This window comes from Eleutherodactylus coqui, chromosome 6, assembly GCF_035609145.1.
Source record: "Eleutherodactylus coqui strain aEleCoq1 chromosome 6, aEleCoq1.hap1, whole genome shotgun sequence".
Lineage (NCBI taxonomy): Eukaryota > Metazoa > Chordata > Amphibia > Anura > Eleutherodactylidae > Eleutherodactylus > Eleutherodactylus coqui.
This window is the reverse complement of record NC_089842.1, coordinates 20348669-20361035: the sequence shown is the minus strand read 5'-3', so window position 1 is coordinate 20361035 and position 12367 is coordinate 20348669. Positions and strand designations below refer to the sequence as shown.

General features: G+C 49.9%; 1 protein-coding gene across 1 annotated transcript; it reads right to left on the bottom strand.

The window, feature by feature from the left end:
- Window positions 1-1550: 1550 nt before the first annotated feature.
- LOC136631926 (uncharacterized) lies at window positions 1551-8019 on the bottom strand. Its single transcript, XM_066606419.1, has 2 exons — window positions 6285-8019; window positions 1551-2857 (listed from the first exon to the last, which is right to left on the bottom strand). Exons 1-2 carry the CDS (start codon window positions 7414-7416, stop codon window positions 2259-2261), a joined length of 1731 nt encoding a protein of 576 aa, XP_066462516.1. The 5' UTR covers window positions 7417-8019; the 3' UTR covers window positions 1551-2258.
- Between the last annotated feature and the right edge of the window lie 4348 nt (window positions 8020-12367).

Genomic DNA, 12367 nt, shown 5'->3' with positions numbered 1-12367 from the left:
ATTTTAAAGGTTATTTAGCCTAATGAGGTCTGGATGTGTTCTATGTTTCCCAGAATTGCGCAGAGTATTGCGGATTTGCGCTCCTCCCATTGACTACTACGGGGACCTTTGTTGCAAATACACAAAAAGAGCAGGTCCTTTTTTTTCTTATACGCACATAAAATCATTCACGTGAAAGAGCAGATTGACATCAATGGGTTCCGTTCTCTGCGTATTGCGCACTCACGTTTTTTAGGCGCATAATGCGGACTGCTTAACACTATTGATTGATTTGCATTGGGGTATTCAGACGTGTTTCAATGTGGCTTTTAGATGCAGTATGTCCTATTTTGGTTCGTATTAAGGCAGTTTCACATGTGCTTATTTGCGCACGCAAAAAAAAAAAGACGCAGAATGCTGTATTTTAGTGCGCATTTGCGGACCAAAGCATCTATAGGAGTCTACGGGGAAATGCGCAAATACGCACCTGAGATCTGCGCAATTTCACGGGGAAAAGAACACCAGGGACTAATTAGGTTAAATAACGCGAGAGAAAGACGTTTACATGCAGCAGTGGGGAGGTGCGTGTCGGGGGTCAGAATCCAAGATGGCACCCGCTCCCTGTGCTGGCCGCATCCTCTGGAGTAAGTGAAGAGACGGCCACATAAAATGACATGGTGGGCTGGATTCAGCCCGCAGGCCTTGAGTTTGACACGTGTGGGCTAAATTATCTGCCCTCATACAGACAGCACAGCAGAGTTCCACTGACTAGAGCTCCTCACAGGAGCTCAGCCATCTTCTCCCTCACAGCTCTGCACAGGGGGCTGTCCTGTGACTGCCTGCAGCCCCCATCAGTGCACAGCAGAGCTGGATACATGGAGCTTCTCCATCAGCAGGTGGGCAGCAGAGGGAAGCCAGTGCCAGGGCATGAAGCCGGGGTGACTACCAGGGACTCTGGGTGAGCGGACATGTCTGTTACACATGGGGTGGAGACACTGGAGATGGAACAGGTCTTATACCAGCATGAAGCCCCTTGTCTGAGGACACACAGCGAGCTCTACAAATATGGCGCTGGTCAATTCCTTTATCTTCTGGCCACGTTCACAAGGCCGAATATGCCTCAACATTCCAGGCAGTGATCTGTGGGTGAGGGCTTGTTCTGGCGGACATATTTGAGCGCGCAAAACACAGAGAATAGAACCCTTTGATTTTAATGGGTTCCTTCTCATTTCCTTTTTCGGATTTATTTCCCTATGTATTTGCGCACCAGGGGCCCATAGAAGGTAATGAGGGGTGCGCACGCAATACGCAAGGAAATGCGCGAAATACAGCACGAAAATGTGGGGAAAAAAACATAGCTGGATAAATTCTCCTCAGTGTATACACGTACATGTGAGGTAAATTCTCCTCAGTGTATACACATACATGTGAGTTGTAGTCTCCTCAGTGTATACACATACATGTGAGGTAAAGACTGGGGGCATCAGCCTGACTGACGCTCCCTTACCAACTAACCCAAAAAACTTACCAACAACTTCTTTAGTGTCAAATGTGGGGTAGACCACAGCTTTATTAACGCTTTAACCTTTCTACCTATTATTTCTAAAACTCGCTAACCCTTCCCATGCTACAACCCGCTTAACTTAACCGAATTTTAACTTTAAAGTTCCACTGGACGTTTGTAAGCCCGCTTTTCTTGGGCTTGTAAACCTTCCTTCTATCCAGCATGGAAAGTTCAGGCCAAACCAGCTGTGACAACTTCCAACGAATAAAAGTCCTATAAAGTCTCTCCCTGCCCAATCCCCGGGCGGGTGGGTGGGTGTCTTGTCCGGCTCCGTCCTCTCTTCTCCACGCTTCTTCACTTCTGCTCCTCTTCCTGTCTTCTTCCCCCCCTTTCCGCTCTACGCTCCTCCCCCCTCTAGCTCGCTATTAACATAAGCTCCGCCCCCAGTCACCTGCAGCTGCGTTAATTACTATGCTGCACAAGAGACTGGGGGCATCAGCCTGACTGACGCTCCCTTACCAACTAACCCAAAAAACTTACCAACAACTTCTTTAGTGTCAAATGTGGGGTAGGCCACAGCTTTATTAACGCTTTAACCTTTCTACCTATTATTTCTAAAACTCGCTAACCCTTCCCATGCTACAACCCGCTTAACTTAACCGAATTTTAACTTTAAAGTTCCACTGGACGTTTGTAAGCCCGCTTTTCTTGGGCTTGTAAACCTTCCTTCTATCCAGCATGGAAAGTTCAGGCCACGCGGCATGCGCCGTATACTTCACGGCGCATTCCGCCCCACCCCACGAACCCGAGCTAACGCAGCCTCGACTCCATCCTGCAAACCGGACAAAAAAGTGTCCAAACCAACTTCGTTCAGGTGTACCCCGTCACTCCTCAGTGCACCTCTCTCTCTGTCCTCCAACTCCCAGTGGCGTATAGCAATCCCACCCAGGGAATGCACAAACTTTGAAATCCTTTGGTTGACAACCTTTCGAACATTCTCCATTGCTTCGGGGCTTCTAGCCCCCCTCCAACATCTCCTGGCGATAATATCCGACCAGACCAGCACAGATTCCTGAAAACACTCCCTAAAACGGAGCATGTCCTGTTTTATCAGGACGAGTAAATCGCCCAGCTTCAATTTTCCTAGGTCGTTCCCCCCGGCGTGCACGACCAGAATGACTCGCCGGGGGGTCCACCTGCTGATTTCCGTAACGATTCTCAGCAAACTGGGCCACTGTAGGCCTCGAATTCCATACCAGTTTACCACCGTGTCCGTCATTCCCAGACTCCTTCCTAGTGGCCGAGTTGCTGCCCTCTTTTCGGCCCAATACACAAAGGAGTGACCGACAATCCATATTTTCCACGGTTCCGCAGCTGAAAAATAGAAACAAAGAAACAGAAAACCATACCGGCCAAAAACAAAGCAAATTCACCAAGACATATTCCTCACCTACGCGTTCTTATAATACTAGGTCCGGTCTAATGTAGGATTTATAGGCCTGCGACTTCCATCTACCCAGACGTTTTACGTCCTCCTCTTTCCTACCATGTGCGTCAGCCATGGTTGCCGCCCCTATTCTAAACGAATGCGTACCGAATTCGGCCGCATTCGTACCTGCCGCGTGTAGGGCTGACCGGAATACCGCCGAAAATTGGAACCGGGTAAGGGGGGTGCCCGACGAATGGACAAAAAATTGATCACAGATGTTACGCGAGCTCATATACTCACGTACCGTGGCTACCGGGCACCACTTGGAGCCAAGGCTGTTAATTGTTATCCATTCGCCTCTGCCGTACAGGTCCGTTTTGGACTTTCTAATGCATACCCGCAACGCCTCTCCCGATGAAACAACGTCGCTGTGGCGAAGGCCGCCCGGCTTGTTTTTACTTGCCGGGACCAACTCGCCGATACGTAATGCCGCGAAAAACGCCACCGAAAAGGCTGCACTGAATAGCAACGCTTCCGAGCTGTTGTCGCAAACACTCTCTAATATTTCTAATAGCCTTATTAACAGGGAAAACGTGATCGGTCGTCGTTTGTCAATGCGCGTCTTCTCCTTTTTCCAACCGCGTATTATTTGGCGGAAAATAAACTCCTTCATGACATCCGCCTTGCCGTGCAATTTTAACAAAAACGCTACGCCGGCTAAATGTTTCTTCGCTAATCCGACGGACCGCTGTTTTTCCCGCAAAACTGACAGCATGTCCAGCGTGGCTGCCCGCGCCTTGTCGCCGTCGACCACACAACCGCCTGACAATGAAAGCCAATGTAACCAAATGGAATTATAACTGTTCCACGTCGCACGCGTGACCGATGCCTCCACCAGCTTCAGCAATCCTGCTCTGCCAGCTTCCATAAGTGAGGGGGGCATCGTGCCCCCTCGGCCTCCGCCTGGGGGTGACTGTCCCTGAACGCCTCCATCTGTAAACGAGAGAGTGCGTCAGCCGCCCCATTGTCACGACCCGGAACATGCCTGGCTCGCAAGTAAATATTGCTTTGAAGACATTTCAAAACCACATGTCTCAACAATGCCAGCACGGGAGGAGAAGCCGCGGTCTGTTTATTGATGACATGTACCACCGCAGCATTATCTGACCAGAAACATACCTTGCGGTCCTGAAGCTCAGAGATCCACAATTCCAAAGCTACCACCAACGGAAAGAACTCCAACAGTGTCACGTTTTTTGTCCACTTTCTGTCCAGCCAACTCTGAGGCCAGGGCTCCCGGCACCAATGGTTATTAAAGATGACCCCAAAACCTCCTGATCCCGATGCATCCGCAAACAGGCATATGTCGTTTCCGGTCACCTCCTCCTTCGGGCATATCACCTGCCCGTTGAAGGATTGCAAAAACACCTTCCAGATGTGCAGGTGTGCTCTTATACCCTGCGTCACGCGCACAAAATGGTGGGGTTCCCGAACCCCCGCCATGGCTAAAGTCAGTCTTCTCGAGAAGACCCGCCCCATGGGGATGACTTTACACGCAAAGTTAAGCAGGCCTGCCAGCCTCTGGATCTGACGCAGGATGACCTTCCTGCAGCTGGACACTTCATTGACCACTTGGTGTAACCTCGCTATTTTCTCAACTGGTAGCCTAAAAACCATCTCCTCGGAGTCGATCTCGATCCCGAGGAAAGTGATCCGTGTTAATGGGCCCACCGTTTTCTCTTCTGATAACGGGACCCCCACCCGACGCATGAGAGACTGGAAAGTTTTGAGCAAAAATACGCAATCGCCCGATTTTTCCGGGCCCACGAACAAAAAATCGTCTAAGTAATGTATCACCGATGAGACGCCCGTCTCGTGCTTGAGTAACCACTCCAAAAAAGAACTAAACAATTCAAAATAGTAACACGAAATCGAGCATCCCATCGGTAGACACATGTCTATGAAAAATTGATTTTTAACCCGGCACCCCAGGAGGTGGAAACAATCGGGGTGTACTGGTAACAAACGGAAGGCGGACTCAATGTCCGTCTTCGCCAGCTGGGCTCGCTTGCCCGCCGCTCTAACCAAACGCACCGCGCAATCAAATGACGTATACGTCACCGCCGCCTGCTCTTTCGATATACCGTCGTTAACCGAATCACCGGCAGGGAAAGAAAGGTGATGAATTAAACGGAATTTACCGGTTTCCTTCTTAGGTACCAAACCCAAGGGGGAAACCCGCAAATTGGTAAAGGGCGGTGTCTCGAAGGGGCCGGCCATGCGGCCCAGCTCCACTTCTTTAAGCAACTTTTCTTTAACCAAATCAATGTTATCCAATGCCGATTTTAAATTCGGGGAAAACATCGACGCGGGGGAAAAAACGAACGGAATCACAAAACCTTCAGAAAAACCATCCTTAAGCATTTTTGCCGCCTGCTTCCTGTGGTAACTGTCTAACCACAGATGCAGGACCCGGCTTTTCACTGGGGTGCGGTGCTCCACCGGCACCACCCACTGTGGCAGACGCTCTTTGTTTTTTAAAGCAGCGAACTGCTGCATGCTGGCCACCGCAAACCGAGCATTCATGTCGGAATTTGCAGGTGGCGTAAAATCTGCAATGGCCCTCGTTATAGAGCCAACATGTGCCGTTAGGTCTCTGTGCTGCCGCAGGGGGCTGTTGCCCGCCTCCCGCGGCTCCCGTCGGAAAGGACGTTCTGGCGGGCCGTTGTGCCAGGATCAGCTGGATCCACACATCGGTTGCTTTTGTGGCCCAGCTTATGTGGCTCATTCCCGATACCCGCCTTCGGAAATCCTCATCATAGCGCCACCAAGCTGACCCACCGTGCAGCTTATAGGCGCTGAATATTGTATTTAAATAGACCATCAACTCCGGTCCTTTACCCGGCTGATGCTGACACACCACATGAGCCAAAACCAAATAAGCTTGAAGCCAATTGCCGAACGTCTTAGCAATCTTCGGCTTCTTTTCTGTACCACGTTCAGACAACCGCTCCTTGTCGACCATAACGTGGTCCACCGACAATAAGGACCAAATATCCACATATACACCTTTTTTGATCCGTTCCATAACATCATCCGCCAAACCTACCCCTAACGGGGCAACACCGCAGAACATCGAATCTGCATATCTTAAACCTTCCGTTGGGTCACCCTCTGTACACAACATTGAGCTTCCAGACACATTACTCACCGGTGGGCCTCTGCCCCCCGGTGAACCACAGGACCCTGCAGGCCCTTCTTGCGGGTCCACCTTGCTCAACAATGACCTTAAAACCGTTACTAAATCTTGTTTGTCCGCGCCCTTCGCGGGATCCATCACATTACACCAAGCATTATGCAAAGTCAACTCACCAGCTCGACCGACCTCCGGCAACGCCAAGGGTGATGTCCCAGCTGTATTCCTCCTCCGGATCCTGTGGTCTGGCGTGGGCTGACGACTGTCCTTTTGCGTAGCCTCCTGCGCCCTCTGCTGATGGGCCAAACCAGGCTGGTGTCCGCATGACCGTCCTTGCGAGTGGCCTTTACTTCTGTAGCTCCTGTAGTCTTTTGAAGTTTGCTTGGCTTGTAAATCGAGTGGGTGCCGACGTTCTTCTGAGTCCCGTCCATTTTCTTCTGAGCTGCTCCTATCTATCCTGCTATCTCCCCTTGCCCTGCCGCTGCTGCTACTTGAAGCGCTGCTCGCCTGCTCTAGCTGCCTAGAACGCCTGGCTTCTTGTCTTATCGCCCTGGCTCTGTCCCTGCGCCTACGCCTAGCGCCCTGCCCTTGGCGGCTACTGCTAGCGTGGTTGTCAGATACTTGGGACGAATAACCCAGCGTTTCTTGCAGCCGTGGGTCTAGGTATCTCGGGTTAACGAAACACCGGCGCTGCATGACCGTAGCGGGTGGCTGCAACAGTGAATTGTGTCCGCTAGGCCTTTGGGTGGGGTATACCACCTCCTGCTGTCCCGGATATAGGGAAGCCTCCTGTCTATGACAGAGATGGTAAGCAGACATGCTGCGACTATGTCCAGTGTGGCTAGCTGCATGGGGGCCCGGGGTCGGGCTACGTGACCCCGAAAAAGAGCTACCCCCTCCTCTATGTGCCCTCCTTGGAGCTAAAGTGGCAGGGCCTGGGCTGCTTACAGGGCTGCTGGCAGGGGTGCTAAGGGGGGCTGCTGCTCGTGTGATGTTCACCCTTCTACTTGCCCCCCCTCCTTTCTGTCGCCTACCTTCCGCTGCGCTGCGCTCTGGCTGCGATGCTGCATAATCCTGGCGGGGTACGCGCCCTCCCCGCGTGTTCCCTCTCTCCTCTGTCCGAACTGTAGACTTGCCTCTCCTTCTCTGCGTTGCCTCGCGCTCCAGCGCTAACTGCCCTGCCGTTGTGGGGGCTGCTGCTGCCGCTGCTGCTTGTTGTAGCTCCTCTCTTCTGCTCCCGCTCGCCGGCGGTGAGCGCTGCCTCGTGGCGGGCCGTTTTCCCGCCACACGATTTGAACCGGGCGCCATCTTGTTTCCGGTGCCAGCGGCTCCCGCCGCTGTTTCTTCTCCTCTGCTGCTCCTCCGTCCGCGCCGCTTGTTCGCTGGGCTCGGGCTGAGCCTCGCTGGCGGTTGCTTTCTTCTCTGCGGTCTTCCCGCCGCTGCTCCTCTGCTTCCGGCGGCGCTTCACTGGCTCCGCTCTGCTGCGTCCCGGATTCTTCCAGCTCGGCTGCTCCCGCGGTCGTCCTGCAGCTCGACAGAAGTTCTTCGAGCCAGCCGGTGCCGTCCTGCCTGACCGCCGCCTGGATTCTCGCCCGCAGGTCCTCCATTGTCGTCTTCTTCTTTCGCTTGCCGGCTCTCTTCTTCTCCGCTTCGCCCGATGTCTCCCGACCTCCGCTGTAAGTCTTCTGGTTTTCTTCTGCTCCTCCGCTCAGCTTGCTCTGTTTTTAGAATTGTAATCCACGAGTTTCTTCTGTCTTGTCCGGCTCCGTCCTCTCTTCTCCACGCTTCTTCACTTCTGCTCCTCTTCCTGTCTTCTTCCCCCCCTTTCCGCTCTACGCTCCTCCCCCCTCTAGCTCGCTATTAACATAAGCTCCGCCCCCAGTCACCTGCAGCTGCGTTAATTACTATGCTGCACAAGATTCTCCTCAGTGTATACACGTACGTAGGAGGAAGATTTTCAGTGTGTACACGTACATGTGAGCTGTATTCTCCTCAGTGTATACACGTACATGTGAGGTGAATTCTCCTCAGTGTATACACATACATGTGAGTTGTATACTCCTCAGTGTATACATGTACATGTGAGTTGTATTCTCCTCAGTGTATACATGTACATGTGAGTTGTATTCTCCTCAGTGTATACATGTACATGTGAGCTGTATTCTCCTCAGTGTATACATGTACGTGTGAGTTGTATTCTCCTCAGTGTATACATGTACATGTGAGTTGTATTCTCCTCAGTGTATACATGTACATGTGAGCTGTATTCCCCTCAGTGTATACATGTACATGTGAGCTGTATTCTCCTCAGTGTATACACGTACATGGGAGGAAGATTCTCCTCAGTGTATACACATACATGTGAGGTGAATTCTCCTCAGTGTATACACATACATGTGAGCTGTATTCTCCTCAGTGTATACATGTACATGTTAGCTGTATTCTCCTCAGTGTATACATGTACATGTGAGGTGAATTCTCCTCAGTGTATACACATACATGTGAGTTGTATACTCCTCAGGGCGCCCACCCACTGGCAATTTTTTTTCCCTGTGAAATTCGCAGCATTTTTTTCTCTGCAGGGGTCTATGGGACTTGTAATGTTAAAATCGCGATCGCGCAAAATTGCGATTTCGCGGTAAATTGCGATTTTGCGCGATCGCGATTTTAACATTACAAGTCCCATAGACCCCTGCAGAGAAAAAAATGCTGCGAATTTCGCAGGGAAAAAAATCGCCAGTGGGTGGGCGCCCTAAGTGTATACATGTACATGTGAGTTGTATTCTCCTCAGTGTATACATGTACATGTGAGTTGTATTCTCCTCAGTGTATACATGTACATGTGAGTTGTATTCTCCTCAGTGTATACATTTACATGTGAGCTGTATTCTCCTCAGTGTATACACGTACATGGGAGGAAGATTCTCCTCAGTGTATACACATACACTACCGTTCAAAAGTTTGGGGTCACATTGAAATGTCCTTATTTTTGAAGGAAAAGCACTGTACTTTTCAATGAAGATAACTTTAAACTAGTCCTAACTTTAAACAAATGCACTCTATACATTGCTAATGTGGTAAATGACTATTCTAGCAGCAAATGCCTGTTTTTTTTGTGCAAAATCTACAAAGGTGAATAGAGGCCCATTTCCAGCAACTATCACTCCAGTGTTCTAATGGTACAATGTGTTTGCTCATTGGCTCAGAAGGCTAATTGATGATTAGAAAACCCTTGTGCAATCATGTTCACACATCTGAAAACAGTCTAGCTCGTTACAGAAGCTACAAAACTGACCTTCCTGTGAGCAGATTGAGTTTCTGGAGCATCACATTTGTGGGGTCAATTAAACGCTCAAAATGGCCAGAAAAAGAGAACTTTCATCTGAAACTCGACAGTCTATTCTTGTTCTTAGAAATGAAGGCTATTCCATGCGAGAAATTGCTAAGAAATTGAAGATTTCCTACAACGGTGTGCACTACTCCCTTCAGAGGACAGCACAAACAGGCTCTAACCAGAGTAGAAAAAGAAGTGGGAGGCCGCGTTGCACAACTAAGCAAGAAGATAAGCACATTAGAGTCTCTAGTTTGAGAAACAGACGCCTCACAGGTACCCAACTGGCATCTTCATTAAATAGTACCCGCAAAACACCAGTGTCAACATCTACAGTGAAGGGGCGGTTGCGGGATTTTGGGCTTCAGGGCAGAGTGGCAAAGAAAAAGCCATATCTGAGACTGGCCAATAAAAGAAAAAGATTAAGATGGGCAAAAGAACACAGACATTGGACAGAGGAAGACTGGAAAAAAGTGTTGTGGACGGATGAATCCAAGTTTGAGGTGTTTGGATCACAAAGAAGAACGTTTGTGAGACGCAGAACAAATGAAAAGATGCTGGAAGAATGCCTGACGCCATCTGTTAAGCATGGTGGAGGTAATGTGATGGTCTGGGGTTGCTTTGGTGCTGGTAAGGTGGGAGATTTGTACAGGGTAAAAGGGATTCTGAATAAGGAAGGCCATCACTCCATTTTGCAATTCCATGCCATACCCAGTGGACAGCGCTTGATTGGAACCAATTTCGTCCTACAACAGGACAATGACCCTAAACACACCTCCAAATAGTGCAAGAACTATTTACAGCAGAAGCAGGCAGCTGGTATTCTATCGGTAATGGAGTGGCCAGCGCAGTCACCAGATCTGAACCCCATTGAGCTGTTGTGGGAGCAGCTTGACCGTATGGTACGCCAGAAGTGCCCATCCAACCAATCCAACTTGTGGGAGATGCTTCTAGAAGCGTGGGGTGCAATTTCACAAGCTTACCTCAACAAATTAACAGCTAGAATGTCAAAGGTGTGCAATGCTGTAATTGCTGCAAAAGGAGGATTCTTTGACGAAAGCAAAGTTTGATGTAAAAACAATGTTATTTCAAATACAAATCATTATTTCTAACCTTGTCAATGTCTTGACTCTATTTTCTATTCATTTCACAACGCATGGTGGTGAATAAGTGTGACTTTTCATGGAAAACACAAAATTGTTTGGGTGACCCCAAACTTTTGAACGGTAGTGTACATGTGAGGTGAATTCTCCTCTGTGTATACACGTACTTGTGAGGTGGATTCTCCTCGCTGTGGATACGCGTACGTGTGAGTTGGATTCTCCTCGCTGTGGATACGCGTACGTGTGAGGTGAATTCTCCTCTGTGTATACACGTACTTGTGAGGTGGATTCTCCTCGCTGTGGATACGTGTACGTGTGAGGTGGATTCTCCTCGCTGTGGATATGCGTACGTATGAGGTGGATTCTCCTCGCTGTGCATATGCGTACGTAGGAGGAAGAGTCTCCTCGCTGTGCATACGCGTACGTGGGAGGAAGGGTCTCCTCGCTGTGCATACGCGTAAGTGGGAGGAAGGGTCTCCTCGCTGTGCATACGTGTACGTGGGAGGAAGGGTCTCCTCGCTGTGCATACGTGTACGTGGGAGGAAGGGTCTCCTCGCTGTGCATACGTGTACGTGGGAGAAAGGGTCTCCTCACTGTGCATACGTGTACGTGGGAGGAAGGGTCTCCTCGCTGTGCATACGTGTACGTGGGAGGAAGGGTCTCCTCGCTGTGCATACGTGTACGTGGGAGGAAGGGTCTCCTCGCTGTGCATACGTGTACGTGGGAGAAAGGGTCTCCTCGCTGTGCATACGCGTACGTGGGAGGAAGGGTCTCCTTGCTGTGGATACGCGAACGTGAGAGGAAGGTTCTCCTCGCTGTGTGATGCCACCCTAAGGACGGTTTAGACAACCTTTTACGCTATTGTGCATACTTCAGCGCAATGTATTTGCACAGTTAACAAGACTTGATGAGGTAAATTTGCACGTATGTCTGCACTAAGTACTGTGTTTTTGCACATTTAGGGCAAGTGGAATTGCGTTATTGCGTGGATATTTAGTTCGTATTTGCGTACCACCTATAGACTTCCATGCGGCCCTTGGTGCGCAAACACCTATGATAATCCGCCCTATTTTTTTTGCGCGTATGGGAAATGAGTGCAAAAAAAAAAATCGTTCTTGAGAAGGAACCCATTGATGTTCACGCATATTATTCTCTGCGTATTGCATGCATATATTACACCTGCAAATATGGTCATCTGAATCCGCCCTAAATATATATGTGAGGTAAATTCTCCCAAATGTTTTGCCCGGACCCGAAAGATGTGTTAGAAGACTTATAAACTACAGTATAATTTCTCAGGTTCCTGTCTTAGGGTGGCTTCAAATGGACGTGCATGCGTCCGCAATAATCAGAGAATTGAACCCATTGATTTCAGTAGATTCACATTCTCTTTATGCACGCACATATTTTTCACGTTCGTCTAGCCCCACCCTCTCCCCGCTCTTGGGGTAGCCCTATAGCCACCCCCCTCTTTCTCCCTGCTACAGTGGAATCACCCCATAGCGGTGGGAGAGAGAGAGAGAGAGAGAGAGCGCGAGAGATGAAGGAAAGCTCCAGGTGAGCCTCCTTCTCTGCGGGCTTCCCTTCATCTCAGCAAGGCTGGAGGGATAACCCTAGAGGCGAGACATTGGTTCACCTGCAGGGGAGAGTAAAGAAATCCCCAGCAGCCAGGGAATCCCTTATTCTCACTTGCTGGCAAACCCTGGTCTCATCACTGCTGGGGATATCCCTCCACCTCCAAGGAGATAAAGGGAAGCACCGCATAGAAGGGGGTTCCCCCGGGCCTTTTCTTCCCCTCTCTCTCCTTCCGGAGCAAGAGTGTTTT

What these genes read in the sequence shown, in the direction of transcription:
- LOC136631926 (XM_066606419.1), bottom strand. Translation starts at nt 7,416, where the DNA reads ATGGCGCCCGGTTCAAATCGTGTGGCGGGAAAACGGCCCGCCACGAGG. An exon ending in GCCGGAGGTCGGTCGAGCTG is followed by an intron (nt 2,858 to 6,284) that starts GTGAGTTGACTT and finishes TCTATTTTTCAG; the next exon opens with CTGCGGAACCGTGGAAAATA.